Source organism: Sarcophilus harrisii, chromosome 1 (assembly GCF_902635505.1).
Source record: "Sarcophilus harrisii chromosome 1, mSarHar1.11, whole genome shotgun sequence".
NCBI classification, from domain to species: Eukaryota; Metazoa; Chordata; class Mammalia; order Dasyuromorphia; family Dasyuridae; genus Sarcophilus; species Sarcophilus harrisii.
Genome location: NC_045426.1, coordinates 86,638,620 through 86,661,619, shown reverse-complemented (window position 1 = coordinate 86,661,619; position 23,000 = coordinate 86,638,620). Strand labels below are relative to the sequence as shown.

The 23,000-nt window shown below is 42.3% G+C and overlaps 1 protein-coding gene across 1 annotated transcript in view; it reads right to left on the bottom strand.

The window, feature by feature from the left end:
- Positions 1-4,999: 4,999 nt before the first annotated feature.
- VIPR1 (vasoactive intestinal peptide receptor 1) overlaps positions 5,000-23,000 on the bottom strand; it is a 76,858-nt gene continuing 58,857 nt past the window's right edge. Inside the window, exons 4-13 of the mRNA XM_012543488.3 lie at positions 17,471-17,577; positions 16,335-16,432; positions 14,679-14,811; positions 13,510-13,663; positions 12,335-12,395; positions 10,630-10,696; positions 10,015-10,106; positions 8,441-8,570; positions 7,232-7,273; positions 5,000-6,219 (exon numbers count right to left, since the gene is read on the bottom strand). Coding sequence (XP_012398942.1) covers positions 6,028-6,219; positions 7,232-7,273; positions 8,441-8,570; positions 10,015-10,106; positions 10,630-10,696; positions 12,335-12,395; positions 13,510-13,663; positions 14,679-14,811; positions 16,335-16,432; positions 17,471-17,577 — 1,076 coding nt within the window. The 3' untranslated portion in view covers positions 5,000-6,027. The remainder of the gene's footprint in view (positions 6,220-7,231; positions 7,274-8,440; positions 8,571-10,014; positions 10,107-10,629; positions 10,697-12,334; positions 12,396-13,509; positions 13,664-14,678; positions 14,812-16,334; positions 16,433-17,470; positions 17,578-23,000) is intronic.

The following is a 23,000-nucleotide window of genomic DNA, read 5'->3' as shown; positions in this document are numbered from 1 at the left end:
TCAAAATGAGGAATTTTGATAAGATAGTCACTAAAGTCCATCCCCACTTTGATCTTCTCTTTCCTAAGGTCTCTTTCACTTCTAAAATTTGTGATCATTCATAACATCCCCTCTCTTTAGGTTGGAATACCAGCTTTGCTACTTTCTAGCCATGAGTTGTTTGGCGAGTTCCTTAAAATCTCTTTGCCCTCAGTTTCCTCATCTATAAACTGAAGCTGTTGGAGTGGATGACTTTTAAGGTTTTATGATTCTAAGTGCTGAAGGAGAAATTACAATTGGTATTTAGGGAGAAGACATTTTTCAATAAGGTAGGAAGTTGGGTCCCACAAAACTATACTATGCATGCATACTATGCAGCCTGTAGTCAGCCAATCCTGTCTCAGGGCTTAGTCCTTTGAGGAAATGAGGGCATTTTATAATCGTTTTGTTGTTCTTCCTACAAATGCATGCTATTCTCAAGGACAATGCATCCCTCTTTCCTCCCCCCCTCCCCTATGGAGTCGTTATTTTCTATGGAAATAGAATTCACCCCTTATCTCCTTGACCTATTTATCTGGGTCTGCCTGTCTTATTTCTCAGAGATAGAAGTCACCAGAGGGGGTAAGCCAGTGCTGGGCAGGGGGCTTGCTTTTCTACTTGCAGTTTCATAGAGTGGAAAGGGTTTGGCTCTGCTACTTACTAGCTAGGTAATCCCAGCATAACTCTTTTCATGTCTGGGCTTTATTATCTATAAAACAAGGGAGTTGTATTTGATGATCTTAAGTTTGTTTGAGCTCTGACAGTCTGTGTTTTAAGGTCTCTCCCAACTCTGACATTTTCTATGTTCTCTGTTCTTAAGTCCATCCTGGCTCTGACATTCATTCTCTGTTCTAAGGTCCCTCTCAGCTCTAACATTTTCTCTGTTCTCTGCTTTTTCATTTTAGATACAAATCTTCTGCCTTCCCACCTTTCAGTCACCTTATGCTTTATTTCACTCGCGATTGAATGATTCCACAAGTATTTACAGTTCTTCCAACACGAATCTTTCCCTCCTGTCTTTGTGCCTGTGTATTTTTTCTACTTTGGCCTTTATTGGTTCCTTAAGCTATTTATGTCTCTCCTTTCAAATAACTATTCATCTTGTATATGCCTAATTATTTACACATTTTCTATTCCATTAGAATGTCAGCTCCCAGAGGGGCTATTTTTTTTTTTTTTTTGCTTTTTTTGTATCCCCACTAGGGATTGAAAGAGGATTTGACATAAAATAAGTGCTTAATAAGTGCTTGTTGACTGATTTCTCTGAGGGCAAGACCTTTGCTCTTCATCCTCTCTCCCCTCACCCCAGTATAGAACAATATTCGATAAAATCATGTTAATTTGTTGGACATTTCTAGCTTCTTCTGTTTTATGCCCTAGGGATTGGTTTGTTTGGGCCTGGAACAAGTTCTCTTGAGCTATCTTTCCAGAAGTCTTTGGGGAGGCATTGAGTTCTCCAGTTGTTCCTAGTGATCCAGATGAGAAAGATGAACATCAGGGACCAAGAAGAAATAATAAAAGTAGCTACTTTTTAAATAGTGGCTTTTTAAGTTTTGCTAAAGCACTTTACAAATATTTACTGATTTTATCTTGTTTTTGAACTCAGATTTTCCTGACTTCAAGTCCAGTGCTGTATCCACTGTGATATCCCACGGACTTAGAAGCTCACAGCTGAAAGAAACTTGGCTCAGGTTACCTTGTCCACTGTCAGAACTACCACTGTTCTCCAGATCACAAACTTCCATGATTGTTTTTTGAGTATTCTGGGATTTTCTCTACAGCATCTGCCATGTGTTGTCATGTAGTCATTCTGCTAGAGCTAAAATATCTCCAGTGTGGTAAAGCACATAATCTCCAGAGTTAATGCTTTCCTTGTTGGATAGCTCTATTATGGAATTATTTCTTCTCTTGAACTGTATATTCCCATTCCCCCTTGTCCCCAGCTCCACAGAACCCAGTCCCTTCTGATATTACAGCTGCTCTAGCCATGGTGCTGAATTGTTAAGTAACTTTGTTTCTCATAGGTTACTCTCCCTCATAGACATTTGCCCATATCACTCATATCTTCAGAAGTCTCCAGTAGTTTCCCATTGCCCATCTAAGATAGTTCAGACTCTTCTGCTTCGGGCCAGCCTGCCTTTCCAGCTTTATTTCCTATTACTTCCCCTCCTCCCCCAGAACTGTGTGCTCTAGATAGAGTTGGATGTACACCCTTTGATGTACACCCTGTATTTTTATACTTACAGGACTTTGCACATTTATCTTCATGCCTGGAGTATCATACCTGCCCTTCTTCACCTTTTCTGAGTTTTGTTTTCCATACCCTTTACAATTCAATTTAAATACCACCTTTCTTTCCAGGAAGCCTTCCTCAATCTCTCGAATGGTAATGAATTTCTTCGTTGGAAAGTCTTGTCTGCATTTCTCTAACATGTAATATTATGTTTTACCTATCTGTGCTTGTATAATATTTTCAGACTGTGACCTCCATAAGAGCAAGGCTTTAGACCCAGAATCTCTGGATGGCTAGCACCCCAGTACTTACTATTTGACCCTGCCTGAACACTCACATCCTGGACTCCTACTGATTCCTGATTTCTCCTGTTTGGAGACTGAGTTCAGATTGTACTTTCAGCTAAGGTCCTTTATTTCCCACCTTTAGTTCTCCTTTCTTTCTGCATGCCCATCTCTCAAATATCCAGTTCTGAGCCTGTATTCTATGTGAAACCTTCCTGTCCCCTCCCTGAGCTGCTGGTAATTCCTCTCCCTTCCATCACCTTTTTTGAACATTCCTAAATATGCTGATGTTTGTATCTCCCAGTAGATGCAAGCTAGCTCCTAGAGAGCAGGGAATGTTTCATTAGCTGTATCTGCAGCACATAGAATAGGAAAATAGCACATAGCAGATGCTTAAAAATTCTTATTGATTGGTCCCTGGCTTGAATTCCTTAGGTTTAGCCTGGATTCTCAGTATCAGTCCCTTATTTATAAGCAGTCAATCTCGGCACCAAATTCTGACTTCATTTAAAGGTAGCACCTAAAATACTTTACTAAATTACTCATCCCTTTTGATGTGTCATTTTTGTTGTTGTTTGTCCTTTGTTCTTGAAGAGGACCATGACATCAGATAGGTGATGCTATGACATGCATGTGAATTGGATTGAAGTTCACATTCTTTCTCCAAGAAAGAAAGGGGATTTTTGAAATGCTAATATTATTCTTCAGTGTGGCACCTGGGAGGGAGCTCTGAACCTTGGAACTTTGCCTTAATCCAAAAGGATACTTGCCTTTGAAGGGTGTGTGTTTAGGAAAGACTTTGGGATTTAAAGCAAGGAAATTTCTTAAATATCATTAGTCAAGCTCCCTCAATTTACAGATTGAGCTAAGAGAAGGAATTTTGTCCAATCACGGGCTATATGTAGGCAGATAAAAATTTGACCTCTTCTAAAAATCCAATGGTCTTGCTATTACAAATTTTGCCTTGAGAAAATGGTTGACATGGAGCAGCTTGGTGGCACAGTGGAAAGAGTACCAGCCCTGATGTCAGGAGGAGCTGAGTTCAAATCTGGCCTCAGACTCTTAACACCTCCTAGCTGTGTGACCCTGGACAAGTCATTTAACCCCAATTGCCTCAGAAAAAAAGAGAAAATGGTTGACATCATTGGTAACATAAGCAAACACATCCCCAAGTTATTCTAATATCTTCTGGATGATAGATGCTTTGTGGTTTCAAGTGTCTTCACTCGGCTTTATCTGGTTCAGTTGATGTCATGGTTCAGCACCTTACCTGGGCCAGAGTGTCAAGTCCTGATAATCCTCTCCCTCCCTGCCTTTCATTTCATGTAGGCTTTTCTCTCTCTCCCCCCACCCCCAGGTAGTTACAAGCCCTGGTTTACTGACCATGACCCAGGTAGGAGTCAGTGGGGGTGGGGGGAATTACTAAGGTAATGGGAGAAGGCACTGGAGGCCCAGGCCCATATGCTGGAGAAAGCAGCAGATCATGGTGATATGTGGTTAGATCTTAACTCATTTTCCTGATCAGTACACCTTCTATTCCCTTCCATGGCTGGGCTATTTTAGACTGTCTGGAACCATGCACTTACTCCTCTGTCGATTACTTCCTATTTATCTTGTATATGTTACCACCCCCCATTAGTTTGTGAACTCCATGAGGATTTATCTTTTGCCTTTCTTAGCATACCTACAGCTTAGCAGAGTTTCTGGCACATAGGAGGGACCTAATAAATGTTTATTGACTGAGTGACTGACTCCTCCACATATCTGCTCTTGACTGCTGAAGGTTTGGGGAATGATAAGGATAATTAGATAATAATTCCTTGCATTTGTGTACTTGTTATGGTTTGCAAAGTGTTTTCTATACATTATTTCATCTGAGCCCACCAGAGTCCTGTGAGTGGAAGGGATTTGCCTAAGATTGCACAAGGAGTGAGTGGCAGTGGCAGACTAGAATTCAAACCTAGTTTCTCAGGATTGTTCACTGGGTCCATGGTCCAATTCTGGAGTAGGAGTCCTTCCATGTTAGACCCAGGGAAGCCAAGGGATGAGACTGGGGGTGGGCATGGTAATCTGACATATCCCATGGAATAGAGGAATAGATGTCTCCATTTGTCTTTTATGGGCCATGGCTTCCCTGTACCCTGTAGGGACTTGGAGCTCTAGGATACCAAAGGCTCTCCTATTCATCATTCTCCTATGATCATTCCCCTCACCTTGAGGTGATGAGGGCAAGAAGGATAAGTCATGATGGGCAGAGTGGGAATGGAGAGAAGATGTTATATGCTACAGAGATCTTATGATGAAATTTGAGGAGTAGTAACAGGTCAATAGAAAAAGGCATTTCTTCTCAGAAGTGTCTTCCTGGAGTTCATATCCTATTAAATCTTGCAGAAGGTTCTATAATCTTTCCATTTATCCTGTCCCTGCAAAAAGGCCTGCAAGAAAGAGGCTAATAGAAAGGGTGGATAATAATAACCATAGCTTATATTTCCTTATTACTTTTTGGTTACAAAGAGTTGCACATACATCATTTCACTTAATTCTTACAACAGCCCTGTGAGGTAGGTGACAAGTATTATTAATCCATTTACAAATGAAGAAACAGACTGGGAAAAGGGAGGTGACTGACTTAGAGCTATAGAACTAGTAAGTAACATCTAGGTTACAAACCCTTATCTTCTAACTTTGAATCCAGGACTCTTTTCCCTCCCCCACACTGAATGTGACATCTTCAAGCATGTTTGTCCATTCCTTATCCTCCACAACCCCTTCCTCTTTTCTGAAATAATGGAAGCCCAAGAAGCCCAAAAAGAAGTATCCATACTCTCCTCCTTTCATCTGTGGGGAGGTGTATCTAGACTTCCTCAGTCTCAGTCTTTGGCCCTCTTCCCAGTGCCTCAGCAATGAAACGGAGAAGGGCTGATTTCCTTGTTCTGCCATGTGTTTTAGATAACTCTATCCCACACACATGTGTCACACTTCTGCCTTTGCCCAGATTCTTTTTGCCAAAGGGCAGTTTGTTCTCACCGCCTGTGACAGGCAAAAGGAAGGACATGGATCCCAGAAGAGGGAACCGTTCTCTCGACCTGTCCAGCCATTTCCTCCAGGAGCTGCATAGACTTGCCAGGGCCGGAAAGGAGTTTGTGAGCTTCCCAAAGACCTGAACCCTTCCCACTTATCCTTCTCTCATGGCCCCCTATCAGTTGAGCTATGGCAGCTCCCTGAGTTTGAGGACTAGGATGGGAACAGCTCATGGGATAGGACCCAGATAAGCCTGGAGAACTCCAAGAATGTTTGACCTTCTAGACCATGGGCTAGCTATGCCTCTGGAAGCCAATCAGAGGATTCTAACAGAGCAGAAGAACCAAAGAGGCATTCTGTGTGAGGCAAGCTTTTCTCCATGTTACAGTCTTATCTTTGGTGCCTTTTGCCTGGTCTTTGCTGCGACCAATACTCTGATAGATATGGGAGGGTTAATGAGAGGTACCCCGGTCAGACTAGTGAAAAGTCAGCTTGGAAACTGGAGGAGCGTCGGTCCTTGGGGCTGGTCCGTGTCAGCATGGAGATCTGTGTGCTGAAGTTGGAGCCATTGCTGCCCACAGATGGGTGGTGGTACTTGACATCTGGGCCCAAGAATCGTTCCAGGTGCCACCGTCGCCATTTACGTTTGAACTCTGCCTGGACCTAATGAGGTGGAGAGGTTGGCGGGGGAGAGAGAGAGAGAGAAAGAATCCTTCAGGCAAAGGCACCAAGATGGAAAGTGCTCAAACACTGACAGGAGTAACTAAGAGCCAGTGGGGACTCAGTGGAGCATGTCCCCTTCTTCAATTCTCCAGAGGCTAGAACTGGCTGGGCAAGAGGACAGAGGAGAGCTTTAAGTCAAATAGAATTTTGACCTAAGATGTGTAGGGAGCCACTAATAGGTGACATGGAGCACAAGATTTCATCCAAAGTCTGTTATCCTTAGAAATCTGTGACTTCCTAACCTTTGACCAGTCTTGTTTCCATGATCTTACAACAGCCTAATCAATTCTCTAAGGCTAATCTCGGTTTACAGATTATTGACATCTTTGGCTTTTTTTATTCCTTCATTCAATAAAAACCTACTGTGTATACTCTGCTCAATACTGGAGGGATTCAAAATTTAGTTGAGATGGGTCCCCAGCCTTCAGGGAAATTCTTCTCATAGAAAGAATCCCCTTTACACATGGGGACAGCTGCCTGATGTCAGGGACTTAAATATCTGGGGGCTACTCCTTTTCCCCCCAAGGGCCTAATAGAAGATTTTGCCCACATTAGGTACATAATAAATGCAATTTTTAAAAATAGACCACCAATTACTAAACAGAGAGGCTGAGATGTTTGAATGAATTAAATAAATGAGAGTGGAGAGAAACATCAAAAGATGAATCGTTTGGAGTTCCAACTTGCTGAAAGACACCTTAAAAAAGTAATGGATTAAGTGGGGAAACCCATTTTATATATACTTAAAATACATACATAAATATATATGTATATACATATATATATTTATTTATTCACCTTGTAACATACTTATTTTTTAACAGCTTCACTCTACATGCCCTAATTAAATTTTATGCAGATTTGGTTTCAGCCTTTCTGGATCCTGAAGCAAGATACAGTGAAGGCTGCCCATACCTTTTCCTATGCCACAGGATCACCCCCCTCATCTTACCTCCCCGTTGAGGAAGCAGTAGAGGACAGCTACCACAAAGCCCTGTGGAGAAAGGAGACAGACCTTGAGAATTAGATTGGGTCCAGGAGGTCAGAGATCTCACCCTTAACTCAAGGGAAGGGAGCATGCAGGGAGCTAGTATGGGACCTGAAATAGTCTAAAAAATATGTGGGGACCATTTTAACTAGTTAAGAGACTGAAAGATTGGGAATCAGTGGCCAAAAGAGGGATTTAGAGAGTAGGAGGAAAGAGGGAGTTGAGATGAAACATCTTTTTTTTTTTTTTTCCAAAAGCTAGTCAATCCACTAGACTCCTACTCATCAGAAATGAAAGGGAAGGGAAAAGGAAAAGAATAAGTATTTAAGTACTGATTATATGCCAGTTACAACCATGCTAAGCGATGTACAAACATAAATTTATTTGCTGTACCTCTAATTTCTTTTTATCATTCCTATCTTCTATTCCCACCTTTCACATTCCTCTCAATCTCCTTTCTTCCCACCAGCTCTCATTTCTCCATCCCTGAATCAGTTCTTCCTTCCAAATTCTTTGATTCTCAATTGACCTCCTTCTTCCTTTTACTCCCTTATTTATGAACTTCTATTCCCCTCCATTCTCTGCTTCCTTCTTCCACTCCATCTTTCTCTACTCCTCTCTTCTTTATGCCCCTCCATTTTGCCTTTCCATTGAACTCCTCATCTACTTCCATTGACCCCATATTCCTAAATCCACTGCTTTTCACCAGCCCTGAACTCTCTCCATCTCTTTTCAGGTGTATTCTCCATATCTCACTTCAGTCCTTTATCTGTATCTTGGTGAGTTCAGATTCTAGTCCTCGGATCCATGGATGCAGTTACACCCAACTCCCTTCTTTGTTTTAGGGTCAAAGTCACCTTCCCCAGGTAGAAAAAAGGTAGGACCATCACCTCTAGTCTTCCCCATCTCCCTTCCCCATGCTAATACATATTTTCTTATTCTACAATTCTGGCCAAAAACTGGAACAGAAGGCCAGTTCTATCCCTTTCCAAATTATGAGCTTGAATTAATTATTCAGGCCATAACAGTTTCACTGAATTAAACTCTAGCTTTGAGCCCACATCCATGGAAGTCATCAGCTGTATCCTTTCTCATTCACCCCCTCCTCAACCCTGAACCAAGCCCTTACCCTGACCCCATATTGAGTCCCCAATCTTGGACCTAGCTTTGTACCTGGAAAGAGCCCAAAACAAGCTCAAAGATCCACTTCACTTCTTTCTTAAAGTTGTCTGGGAAGAAGGCAAACACAGTATAGTGCACCCCAAAGAGCGGGATCAGCAACAATGTTGATTTGGCCAATCTCCTAGGGACAGAAATACAGTGGAAAGGTATATTGGTGGACATACATGTGTTTCATTAGGTATCTTTACTGCTCAAAGAACTTTCTCATGGATAAGGGTAAAGGTACAGGTAAGGGAATTACTCAAGACAAATTGTTTTCCTTATAGACTGAGTCCTAATCCTGACTGGAGTGGTCTCCAAGTATTTGAAAGATGGATTAGATTTATTATCCTTGCTGTTAAAGTGGGAAAAAAATATAAGAAATGCAGAGGGGGAGAGGGAGGGAGAAAGTTGAGGAGAAACAGATTTTGGTTCCAGTAAAGAAAATATCCCTAACAACAAAAAATGTCCAAAAGTTGAATTGGATGCTTTAGCAGGTAATGAGTTCCCCCGTCATTGAAGACCTCTATACACAGGTTGGATAATCATATATTGAGGCTATCATAATAGACTCCTATTCTGAAAGAGATTATTAGGTCAGATACTTTCAGAGATCTCTTCCAGCTGCAGACATTTCAGCTGCTGATATTTCCCAGTTTGATGCATATTACTGCTCCACCTCTTTTTGTCTATGTGACCTCTTACTCCATAAAATGAATGGGTTGGGCTAGAAGATCCCTATCATTTCTTTAATCTCCTTTATGAGAAAAGCTGGGATTTAGAGCTTGGGAAAGAAGGGATGATCCCAGATTCTATCTGCCTCTGCAATCCACCTCTCTCCACTCATTTCTCAGTATCACTTTCTAGAACTACAATGACAGGTCACCTCACCAAGGACTATATTAATGTGACAAGGGCCTAACCCCAAGGGCACCCCATGAGTAAATAGGCCTTTGTCACATTAGCACAGTCCTTAGTGGGGTGACACTACTTTTTCCAGTCTGGATTGATGGAATTATATGTAGGCAGGAGGTATGACTTGGGTGCACAGGCCCATTATGTGACCCAGTTTCATCAGAATCACAGTTCCAAATAGATGACCATTCCTCTTGCCCAAAACCAGATTGGCCTTGTTTTAATTAGACATATTGGAATAAAAACCTGAGATGTCTCTGCACACAATTTTGAAAAATCAGGGAATGGAACGCTAGAATAAAAATAGGATCATAGGCTCACAAAACTTAATCATAGCCTCAAAAATCTGAAAATCATAGGATGGAATCCCAGAATTCTAAAATCATAGAACAGAATACTAGTGTAGAATCTTGGAATCATAGAACAAAAACCCTGGAATTAAAAGAGAATTCAGAATCCCAGATTCCTATAATGAAGACTTCAAGGGACTGATTGGTTCAACTTCTTCACTAACAAACTTCCTCTACTTAGATCTCTATTCCATTCTGGGGATTCCATCTTCTCCCTTCCAGGTTTGGGAGGGGATGTGGAAGATGTGAGGAACTTAGTCATCAGGACTGTGGACAACTCCAGCTGCGGCTGTGGGGAGGGAAAGGTATCATCATACTCACGAATATTGGCTGCTCTCATTTCTCCCCATGTCTGGGGGTTGTAGCTTCTGAACCAGAATTCGGATGATGCAGACGAAAAAAATGAAGTTCACCTATGGAACCAGGGTTGGCCAAGAAGATAAAGGGGAATGGGGTGGTTAGGTAACACTCTTTGCCTGGGGGAACCTTCATATACCTGGGTACTCTTCCAGTCAACCTAGGTAAGTATAAAGGGATGACTTGGGCTAAGAGAGAGCCCTTCCTCTCCTTTACCCAGTAGGGGAATGATAAAACTTGATCCACTAAGGACTGATGTAGCATAGATATAGACTGATGGAATAGAAAAGAATCCTGATCTTGGGAATCTAAATGCAAAGTATAGGCTGTCATTTACTAGCTGTGTGACCCAGGGCAAAGTACTGTGAAAAGGTGACACTTCTTCATGTACTGCCTATCTCACAAGGTAGTTGTGAGGAAATCATTCTACAAACCCTCAAGAGTAGAAAAATGTGGTGTATTATTTTAAGTGACATCATTTTTGGTTATTAATCCCCAGGAATCCCAGGTCCAGAGAACCTGAATAGTTCTGTCTCCTCAGGGTTCAGGGGAGTTGTCAAGCTTCTAGGAAGGACTTACCAATATTGAGATCAAAATGGGTGTCTTGATGATCCACCAGTATGGAGAGTTAATGCTATCCCAGCACCTACAAATCAGGAAAGGGAACTCAGAAAAGGTGGGAGACTTGAGAGATATTAAAGCATTCTGTGATCCTCCCTCCAGAAAAGTGGCTGTTCCCAGCTCCAAGAGGTTCCCAGGGCTCATCATTCTCCCCTTCTCCAATGGGAGGAACCAATGTGATATAAAAGGGAAAGTCTAGAATTTGGAGGTAGGAGTCTTAGGTTGAAATCCTGGACATAACGTTTCCTATGTAGTTACATAATCATGGATAAATTATTTTTGGTTTGGATACCTCAGCTTCTTTGTCTATAAAATGGGCTCAACACTTATACTACTTATCTCATTGAGTTTGGAATTAGGAGTCTTAAATTGATAATCTGGTCCTCACAGTTGCTATGTAATTATGTGATCATTGCTAAATTATTTTTGGCTTGGAGACCTCAGCTTCTTTATCTGTAAAATGGGCTTAACACCTGAATCTCTTATCTCACTGAATTTGGAGTTAGTTTTAGGTTGACATCCTGGCCTTAACTGCTTATGCAATTATGTGATCATTGATAAATTATTTTTGGTTTGGAGACCTCAGCTCTTCCATCTGTAACTTAACACTTGTACCACCTATCTCATTGGTCTAGGGAAGGAAAATTATAACTTGCCCCTCTTCAAAACAAAGCCCTGCTCTCAAAATTTGGCATAGCCATTTACAAGGAAGTATGAGTGACTGATACCAGACCTTCCTCAGGTCTCTTTGCTCCTTAGACCCTCAGAACATAGAAGAAATTTTAGGAACTATCTAAACTTAAAATATAGATATCCATAGCTGACTTCCACAATGCTTTTATGTTTACAAAGTTCTTTACTCAGAAAAATTATATGACTTCGGCAGCAGAAGTAGTATTAGCATCCTCATTTTACAAGTGGGGAAATTGAGGCTCAGAGCAAAGAATCAACTTCACTAAGGTGATGTGGTGAATTTTATCAGCTCTGGGATTTGAACCCCAGCAAAAGGTTCTTTCCACTAAATCATATTATCTCTTATAGTTACTCTTATAGAGTAAGAGTAATCTCTTATAGTTCTATGAGAGACATAGAATCATAGACATTTAAAGTCATTAGGAAATTTTAAAAGTTTAAATGTAAATTTAAAAATTTTAAAGAAGCAAAGATGTGGGATGGCTAGATGGCTCAGTGGATAGAGCACCAGCTCTGAAGTCAGGAGGACCTGAGTTCAAATCTGGCCTCAGACGCTTAACACTTCCTGGGTGTGTGACCCTGGGCAAGTCACTTAACCCCAATTGCCTTAGGAGAAAAAAAGAGAGAAGATATGCTCAGAGAAGGGAAAGAGTGTATCCAGAGGGAATCAGCATTGGGAAATGCAGGTCTGGGACTTTTCTACTACAGCACACTGCCTCCAGGATGACAGAATGATTTCCAGACTAATTCAGAAACTCAGATCCTGTTAAACAGGGGACCATGGGTTCTAGAGACCCAAGTAGGGGTGGGCCAGATGATTCCATTGGTTGAGGGATGTTGCAGGCTAAGCAAAAGACCCAGGCCAAGGAAAGTGAAAGAAATCAATTTTCTGAGCTAGAATAAGTGGAAAAGAGTGCTCCTTTTAGGAAGGGAATAAGGGAATCCATGAATGAGAAAAATGTGTGCTCACCCAGTATTTTCCAAATAGAGTCTGGTGAGTGTCCATGCAGTGATGAACAAACCAGGGACACCTGTGGATGAGAGGGAGCGTTAGGGAGGGAAAGAGAGAAAGAGCGAGACAGAGACTGAGACAGAGAAGTGGAAAGGAGAGAAGAGGAAGGAGAGAGGGACAGAAAGATACATACACAGGGAGAGACAGATTTAAAGAAGGAGGAGGAGGAGGAGAAAGGAAAAGAGAGGAGAAGAAAAGGAGAGGAAGGAAGAGAGAGGAGGGAGGGAGGAAGAAAAAGGAGAGAGAAAGAGAGAGAGAGAGAGAGAGAGAGAGAGAGAGAGAGAGAGAGAGAGAGAGAGAGAAGAAGGTGGGAGGGAGGGAGGGAAGGAGAAATAGGTGAGACAGAGGCAGATAGACAATAGAAAGACAAAGAGACAGAATAAGAAAATGGGAGCCAGAGCAAAGTAGAGGTAGAGAGAAGCATGAAGCTCCAATCCTTGTAGACAATCCAGGAGAAGAACTCTTTAGGCAGCAGCTTAAACAGCCCTTATAGTGAACCTCTCCAAAAGTTTATTCAATGGTGTAACAGAGATAAAAATAACTAAAACACTGCCTCCTCATCTTACAACCATACACCCCCGAAACAGGCAGAATCCAATGTAGGTCAGCAAATTAGGTGTCAATCTAATCATAGGATTAGAGGTTCTGCAAAGTGTGACCTAATTTCCCCCTCCTACCCCAATATCAGCCAACAATGACAGGCTCTGCAAACAGCGACATGAATATGCCATTTTTTTTAAACAGTAAGACAGGAAAGGGAATAAACATTAAGATCGTACTGTGTGTTAGACATTGTGCTAAGCATTTACAAAAACTATCTCATAATTCATTACAAGAATTATCTCTTGAAGGGCAATTCAAGTTCTCAAGTCCAGGGAAAATTTGAACTTGCTATCAGTTATCTCAAAGACAGAGGTCTTTCATACCTTTGGTGTAGTTAGCAAGGAAATAGGATCCCTTGCAGTCCAATTCTTACCTATCAGATCATTCCAGTCTCTGAAACCATGGGAAATTGCTTTCCTTTCTCCACCCCCAAATCCAGGGCTTATATCCATCCCCCCAGGACTCGGGATTTTATGGGGAAGCACCCCATCTTAAGTACTCCATTCCATTCTGCTCATGTCCTTACATACCCCAGCCAGTGAGGATGTACCACCAGAAGTATTTCCGTTCAGAGAAGAAGGAAATGGCAAGCAGGGAGTGAAGGTAGAAGCCCTCTACTAGCAGCCAGAAGAAGTTCACCATAATGCAGTACTGGAAGAACACCATAGTAGCTTTGCAGCTGACCTGGAAGACATGGGAAAAGGTCATTAAAGGACCAGAGGATGAGTGGCATGAGGTGAGGGGGGGAGGTAGGACAGCTAAAGGAGTGAGGGGAGGAGAGAAGATACAGAGAAAGGGAGGGGGAGAGGAAGAAGTGGAGAGAGAGACAGAGATAGAGACAGAAAGAGAGAGAGACACACACACAGAAAGAGACAGAGACAAAAACAGAGAGACAGGAGGAAGAAAAACAGAAAGGAGACAGGGAAACAAAAAGAGGATAGAGGAAGAATAAAGAGAGGAGAAAGAGACACAGAAAGATACAGTAAAAGAGAACAGAGAGGCAGAGACAGAGACAAAGAGAAAGACAGAGATTCACAGAGAAAGATACAGAGAGACAGACAGAAAGACAGGGACACACAGAGAAAATAGAGATCCAGAGCCAGATACACACACACACACACACACACACACACACACACAGACATAGACACAGAGACACAGACAGACACAGATGCACACAGAGAATAGAGTGAGAGGGAAAAAAAGGCAGAATAAAGAGGAGGGAAGGAGAAAAGTGTGGAGGAAAAGAGAGAGAGAAATAGAACAGAGAGATGGAGAGAGGTAGGAGATATGGGGTGACAGATGGAAGAGAAGAGAGAGAGGGACACAGGAGATACAGCTAAGACAGAATAAAGGGAAAGACAAAGTATAGCACGGAGCTGAGACAGAATGTGAGAGATGGACTGGAAAAGTCAGAGAAATGTGAAAGGAACAGAACTAGCATTAAGGAAAGGCAGAAATATGAAGAAAGATTAAAAGAGGAGAGAGACAGATAGACAGACAGAGATAACCGAGAAACAGAGAGAGAACCAAGACAAAAATATGGAGGCAGAGAGAAGAGGAGGAGAGCAGAGAAGGAGAGATAGGGAGAGAGAAAAAAGGATGTTGATGTTGAGGGGTACCCAGAGCCCCCCAGTCTTGGTTTCAGAAATTCCTTGTGTAACAGTTCCAATCCCCCTGGGATTTGGCTGCCCCTTACCGGGCCAGAGGAGCAATGGTCATAGTCGCTGTCTTGGAAGAGGACGATGTCTTTGATGAAGACAGCAATTGCCCGAAGGATAAAGGATGTAAACAGGTGCATGTGGATGTAGTTCCGGGTGCAGTGCAGTTTTCTGCGAGAGGCAGAAGGGCACAGAGATATCCTAATGCGCCTGTCCCAGCTCCCTCCATCCCTCCTGCCCTCGCTCCCAGGTCGTCCCTGTTGGCTCCTCACCATTTCCAGACCACAGCACCAACCAGGACCCTGAACTGATCTCCCCCAGGACAGAAGCATTCTGGGTGTTTGGTGTTCTAAATGCCTGATCACAAGGGGTAGTGAGGTGTAAAAGACCCTAAAGAAGTAGTCTTAAATCCTAGCTCAGATCCTGGGCAGTAATTTCTTCCACAAACATTTCACCCAAATAATCAGGACGGCCCCTGCTTGAAACCTCCAAGACAGGCAGGGACTTTACTGAGATGGCTCAGTCCATTTTTTTGTTAGCTCTAATGGTTACAGACTCTCCCATGCACTGAGCCCAAATCTGCCCCACCGGTAGTTTTCCCTGTTGATCTGGGACCAAGCAGACCAAGTTGATCCCCATGAGAATGTCAACAAAGCTGGAGCTGTGTAAGAGCTAATATGCTATGGTGGACAGAGCACTCTAGCCGTCAGAGGAGCTGGGTGCAAATCACTTAATTAGCCATGTGATCTTAGACAAGTCTTTCTCCTGTGGGGTCCCAGTGTCCTTACCACTACTGCGATGACTAATGATGATGACAATGATAATATTAGCTAGTATTGACATAGCACGTTAAATTCTAAAATGCACTTTACAAAAACTATCTCGTTTAACCCTCACAATCTCTTGTCATCTTTTCTCTATGAGGTAGATGCTAGCATCATACCCATTTTACAGATAGGGAAACTAAGGCCAGGGTTCAATGCAGTCTGCCACCCAGAAAATGAAGGATCTCAGTGAGATATGATCTCTAAGGTCTTTTTTATTTTTGCTCTAGCTTCTCTTACTCTCTGGGTATAGCACCACGTTCTCTATTCCTGGTCCTTCCAGGATCTTTGCAACTCTCTTCCTTTGCCCACAGATACAATGGTTGCAAAGTCCAGTATTAGTGAAGTCCATTCCTTGTTTACAAAGTCCACTATTTGCAAATCCTGGGACTACTTTTAAAGCCTGTCACTTTCTGAAGGACTAGTTCACTGTTTGCTAGACTAGCCCTATTTGCAAGCTGAGCTCTTTCCAAAGCCCAGAGCTGCTCCCGTAATTATTTGCAGAGCCCACCATAATCTGCAGAGTGACACTGTAGAGTCGAATGCAGTTTTTATCTTAACCTCACAATTCTCCTCTGCCTCCTCTCCAAATGTAGCTGAAGGAATAATTAGCCTTCGGATGGGATGTTTCAATTAGCCAAATTATGGCCACCCAGAAATAAGGGTCATAGAGAGAGTCCAGCTGCAGCCAAGAGTCAGGCGGCAGAGCCAGAGTCAGAGGGCAGAAGGGGCTTGATTGATCACCCACCATCCCTAGACGTAAGTGGGGAAAGGTGCGAGGGCTTCGGTTCCTATTAAGAAGAAGCATTGTAGCAGGGCTTTGAGATCTGAATCTTTCTTCTCCCAACCACACCCAGATACCAGCCTCACCTGAACATACACAGGATGACCATGGCTGTGATGAGTGCGATAAGGGAGAGGCTGTGGCCAATGGTGTATCCAGTCTTGACAGTGCCAAAGAAAAATTCCTTCACATAAGAGGGGGAGGCAGGAGAAAAGAAATATGCATTAACAAAAGGGTAGCCTTTGGGCCTGGAAAGAGTTAGATCCAACTTTTTTCCTCCCAAGCTGCTGACCCGTCCTGCCTCCGGTGAATAACCAGAAGCACTTGTTTCCTGCCTGCCTGACAATTTTGGTTCAGGAAAGAGAATCTCAGCTGCCCCTTTCTGGTGTGAAGAAAAAGAAAAAGAAAAGGGTGTAATAACAAGCATCTTCTTTTCTCTTTACCATCTTCCTCCCTTTCCCAAAAAGCTCATTAGACATTGAGCTGGGGTGAATGTGGTAAGGGAGTGGATTAAATGATCTCCGAGGTCTTTTCTAGCTCCAAATAGTGTGAACCCTATCTTTGCCAGTTTCCTGATTGCCAGCATCTGGGAAGCGCCTGAGGGTTTTAGATGGCTAAGCTGAGAGGGGAAGAGAGAAAGACTTTGGCCCTGGCTTGGGCCAGAACCTAATAATGGACTCTTACTTTGGGGATGCACAAAGTGATGGCATTTGGGTGGCATTCGTCCAGTATTCAGCTTATTCCAAGATAGGATATACCAAACATCAGGCCATTTTTTTTTTTTTTTTTGAGATTTGTGATTGAATCTTACTTCTGACATACATGGTGTGATCATAGATGAGGCATTTACTTTCCCTGAAATTCAATTCCTTCTAGCTTTGGAATAAAGCAAGGAGCTGATATTTACTAAGCATTATAAGGTTTACAAAAAGCTTTGCATATATTGTTTTTTGATCCTCTCAATAATCCAATGAGTTGGAAGTATGATTATTCTAGTTTTATGGATAGGGAAACTGAGACTCAGAGGAGGGAAGTACATTAGCTAAAATCACCTGGAGCTCACAGAGCAGAGTTGGGTGGGACTTAGAACATTCTGCTGGCCGTTAGGGTATCAATAATTATGTTTTCTTATTAATAGGGGATAAAATGAGGAAGTAGATGTGACTCAAAGTCTCCTTGAAATAGGGAGAATGTTTTGATAGGAGGGCTCAGCATAACCCACCTCATCATGGAATGTAGAGTTGATATCAAGGCCACAGGCAATAGGGTAGGGAGCTGGGGCAATGCCTGTCCATCCTTCCATGGTGCAGTTTCTGCTCACATTACCACCTGGGCAGAAAGAGGGAAAAAAGAGTCATGCAGGACTAGGGCCCCAAAGCTGGCCGAACTTCTTCCTGGTAGTTCAGGCCAGAATGTAAAGTGTCCAGAAGGTTGGGCTGGGCCTGCACCCATAAACACCAATCCTCCCTATCTGGAAAGACCTGTCTGATCTGCTTGGCAATCCCCCACCGGCCCTAGGCAAGCTGTTTGATTCAGGACAAAGCAGCCTCTCTGCAAATGCTCAAAGTCCAACCAGAGCATTCCAAGAACTGCAGGAGAGAATCTTACAGTATGTCTTTTCTTTGCTACAGTTATAGCCTTGTTGTTAGCCCAAAGCATGTTACATTCTCTTAGGCAATGAGCAGCCCATCCCTGGGCCCAGAGGAAGCGCTACCTTATGGCTGCGGTTCCCCACTTCAGCCTCCTACCCAAGTACTCTGGGTTCGGAGTAATTGCTCAGGTTCTGGGGGTCTCACTCAAGAGGATCATTTTCTGTCTAGTTCTTTCTGCTCACTTGTAATTCTCTTGGAAAATATCTAAATCTATTCAAACCTAGAAACAAAGGTTTCCTTAAAGGTGGATCCTTGATTCTCACATGAGCATCTGGCGCACTAAATTCAAATTAGTTGTGGGGCAGACACACAGAAAACGCATAAAATGCAAAGAAGTCTTAAGAGCCATAAAACGGAGAGGAAAAAAAAAACCATTAAGTACTCATACAGCCCACAACTCCTTGGGGAGTTAATACACGTTTAGAGCAGCTCCATTAAAAACTGCCTTTTGCCATGGACCCGCATTGTCCCAGAAGCTCATAGCAATCTGGGGGCAGATTGGCAAGCTCTGGTCCTCCGAACCCTCTTGAAGGCCTGGCTCCAGTCTCTGCTCTAAGGGCCATCATTGGATCCTTTCCCTTCTCTAAGAAGCCAAGATGCTACTGCAGGATTCTTCCTTCAGACAGCTTCCAGTTGTGGGGAAGTCCAATCTCAGGGTCTCAAGTTGTTACCACCTTATTTGTTCTCAGAAACTACAGTCACAACAGCCCATGAGGGCTGCAGCTTGACCCAAAGCCAGCCTTGGTCACAGGAGCCACCTGCACACAAGGGTACAAGACCCAAAAGTCACGGGCTACCTGGGCCTGCACGGTGGCCCACAGCTCCATTCCCTGCTTACAGCAGAGAGAGGCCCTGGTCATGGTCTCAGTCCAAATCCTCCTGGCCTTGTCACAAACATATCACAGACTGCAAAGGAAGCCATCGGAGCATGTGGATGGCTAGAGCCAGCCTGGTGTGTTCAAGGCAATCCAGCTTCATTCCCTTTCTGGCCCTGGAACTTCCCCCCATACCTGAGGAATTCTTGTCCTGGAATATAGAATCATCTCTGTAGTCTTCTTAACCTGGAATAACTTATCTGCCCTCCTCTCCTATTAGCTCCTCCAAGGGTCTCCATCTTGTGAAGAGACCAAGGCCAACCTTCATTTCCCTCCTGGATGCCATTCTTCAAAACCATGTCCCTGTACTAGGTACCTTTATTCCCCCTATCCCATTTCTGCTTTTAGGCTCTTTTTTGTTTACTATCTTCTCTTATTAAAATGTAAGCTCCTCCGTGGCTCTCTTCAACAATGAGAGGATCCAAATCAGTACTAATTGTTCAGTAATGAAAAGAACCAGCTACACCCAGTGAAAGAACACTGGGAAATGAGTGTGGATCACAACATAGCATTTGTACTCTTTCTGTTATTGTTTGCTTGCATTTTTGTTCTCCTTCTCAGGTTATTTTCACCTTCTTTCTAAATCCAATTTTTCTTGTGCAGCAAGAAAACTGTATAAATATGTATACATATATTGTATTTAACATATACTTTAACATATTTAACATGTATTGGTCAACCTGCCATCTGGGGGAGGGGGTGGGGGGAAGGAGGGGAAAAGTTGGAACAGAAGGTTTTGCAAAGATCAATGTTGAAAAAGTACCCATGTATATGTTTTGTAAATAAAAAGCTATAACAACAAAAATAAATAAAATTAAAAAGAAATTTAAAAAAAGAAATTCAATCTTGACATAGTGCATGGAGAGCTGACCTCAAAGTCAGGAGTAATGATAATAATAACAAAAAGAATTATAATTAAAATTATAATAACTTTTAAAAATGTAAGTTCCTTGAAGATAAGTACTAAATTTTATTTTTCTTGTATTTGAATCCCTAGTGCTAGCAGAGTGCCTGGTATATATTAAACATTTAATAAATGAGTCTTCCTTCTCACTTTTCTTCCTTTTTTGAATCCTTCCTTTTCTTCTTTCCCTCCTCTCTCCTTCCTTTCTTCCCTCTTTCCTTCCTTTTCTTCTTTTCTTCCTTCTTCCCTTTTTTCCTTCCTTCCTTTCTCCCTTTTTCTCTTCCTTCTTTCTCTTCTTTCTTCTTTTCCTCCTTACTTCCTTTTCTTTCTTCTCTTATTCCCCTTCCCTGTCTTCCTCCTTCCTTCCTTCCTTCCTTCCTTCCTTCCTTCCTTCCTTCCTTCCTTCCTTCCTTCCTTCCTTCTTTCCTTCCTTCCTTCCTTCTTTCCTTCCTTTGTCTTTTCCTTCCTCCTTCTCTACCTCCCTTTCCTTTCTCTTGCAAAAATACACCAGGGAAATTTCAAGTATATATATAAAATAAATCCATAAATCCCTTCTCCCTTCCCTGCCTTATAAGGGGATAGGACCATACCATGGACCCTTACTTGTACTACTTTCCTCCTCCACCCTTTCTTCCCATTGTCTGGATAAGCCAAGGAGTGCTAAATATCTCTTTTTTGAGTATGCCTTTCATACCGCTTTGAGACCCACAGTGAAGTTATACTCATCAATTATGTTACCTGAGCAAAGTGTTTCTGACATCTCTAAGGTTACCTTCCATTTACTCTATATGTATCTTGAATATATACACTAATAAAAGAAAGGCTACTTTGAAAGATTTAGGAACTCCAAACATAGCAAAGATTAACCATAACCAATGGCACCTGCTTCTCAACCCTTGACCAATAAAAGGTGCCTTCAAGGGACAGAATGGAATATAAATTTTCCAGACACAAAGTGGGAATTGTTTTGCTTTACTATGTATATGTGTTACAAGAATTTTCTTTTTGTTTTTCTTTATAATGGGGATGGACAGGAACAATGTCTCTTGTTCTTTATCTTAAAAGCTGGATCCTTGTCCACTGGAGGAGATGCATGGGCAAACTGGATTCATTGCTAAGAAAAACTAGCCTTTGTTTTCCTGAGATTAAATAGAACTATTAAAAACAAAACAAACAAAAAAAGGTGGGTAGGGGGACCAGAAAAGCTCTCTCCACCCCACCTGGGCTGAAGGAATATAGAGTTCCTCTCTTTGCCCCTGTCTCCCAAAGACTGAAGCCAGAAGGAGAATTGTAACTTTGTGTGGGAACTCCCAATGTGGACTTTTCTTCAATGGAAGGAGGCAAACAAATAGTTGAAACTGGCAACTCATCTATAACTTACAGTCTTAGAGAGTGTCTGAGGCATTAAGAAGATGTCCATGGACTGTATGGGTCAGAAGCAGGACTTGAATACTGGCTACTCTGCCTTGAGGATCCAGCCTCATTCCACTATGCTGCAATGACTCATTGTATATAATACTTCAATTTGGTCTCAGTGCCTTGGTCTTGCCCTCCAATAATTCATATCATAATATAATTTGATGTGATATGTGACATATGATACAATAAACAATATATAATGTGATATAGTATAATCTAATATGATATGTCACAGTTATTGGCTATTTTGATGGGCAGCTATATGTCTCAGTAGATAGGGTTCTGGGCCTGGAGTCAAGACAATCCCAGACAGAGAGAAACCTAGAGAGACAGAAAGATCACAGAATCCTAAATCTAGAGCTAGATGGATTCTCAGAAACCATGTAGTCCAAATCTCTCATTTTACAAGTAAGGAAACTGAGGTTCAAAGAAGTAAATTAAAATCACATAGGTAGTAAATATCAGTGGCTGAATGTGACCCAGATCCTCTGATTCCTGAATCATTGCTTCCCCCACACACACACAATGTACTACAAAAGCTGGTCTTTGAAGGAAGAAAAGGATTTTGACAGGTGGAAGTAGAAGGGTGGGGGATTCCAGGTCTATGAGACAGTCTGTGAGAATCACCGGTATCAGAAGAAGTCAGGGAAGATTCAAGGTCACAGCAAGTCATCTTGTCTGACTGGAATAAAGAAGGCACCAAGGGGAGTAAAATATAATCTGGGTACTTTTGGGGCAGATGGCGGAGGGTTTGGGGTTAAGGGCAGGATTAGAAGTTTATTCTAATAAATACTTTTTTTTTCTAAAGTCATCATTCTTTATTCTAAAGTCATCATTCAACGAGCATTTAAGCATCTACTGTGGGGAGATTTCAAATTTAAATAAGACATGATCTGGGCCTAGTTTTCATGGTAAATGGTTTGTGAGTCACAAATCTCTGTAGAATGAAAGCTTGTTAGTTATTGTTCTTGTTGAGTGGTCCAGGCTGCTCAGTGAGTTTGAATGATGATGCTAAAAGTCCCTAATCCTGATCACTCCCATTCCTAGGCTCTCCCAGGCTTTACAGCCATCCCATCACCTCTGGACTTGACAACTGGTTCCCACCCCTACCCTCCAGGGCTTGGAACACTCATTCTAACTCTAATCCACTCTTCTTCCCTTTCAGTAGCCAAGGCTAGAAGTGAGCAAACACCCTTTCCCTCCCTCTTCTCTAAACCCAGGGAAGGATTTGTCCAACCATTCTTCTACAAAGAAACAAAGGGAAAACAGGCCAGTGCAAAGCAAAGAAGGGAAAGGAAGACACTCAAAAGTCTAAGCTTTTGATCTGAATGGAATCACAGCCCCACCTTGGACAGGTTTGACCAGTACTGCTTATGGGCTTCCAAACCTTCATTCCCTCTAACCTCACCTGGGAAACCTGCCCCCAACCCTCCTCATTTCTGGCCTTGGAGATTCTAATCCCTCCCCTGTCTTCTTCAGTCTCCATAAAGTCTCCATAAAGGCTCCATAAAGAGCTTTGGTTCTGTGTTCAAATCCTGAATTCCATCATATAAGGGATATGTGACCTTAAGGAAATCCTTTTATTATTTGCATTTCATCCAATGAAGGTATTAAACTAAGGGTTCTTAAGCATTCCTGAGAGATTTATGAATAGATTTCAGAAGCTCAGTGAATATGGATGAGAAAAAAATTCCATCTTTTCTTTCCCTAATCTCTAACCAAAATGTAGCATTTTCTTCAATTATGAATTTAGGCAACAGTATTGTTATTGTTTGTCCTTCATTCTCAAAAAGTACTGACATCGGGAGGGGATGCTAGTGACATGTGAGTGAATTGGACTTACGTGAGGGAAGTCTGTACAAGATCATCTGAGCCATCAGGGTCCAGTGACAAGATATAGAT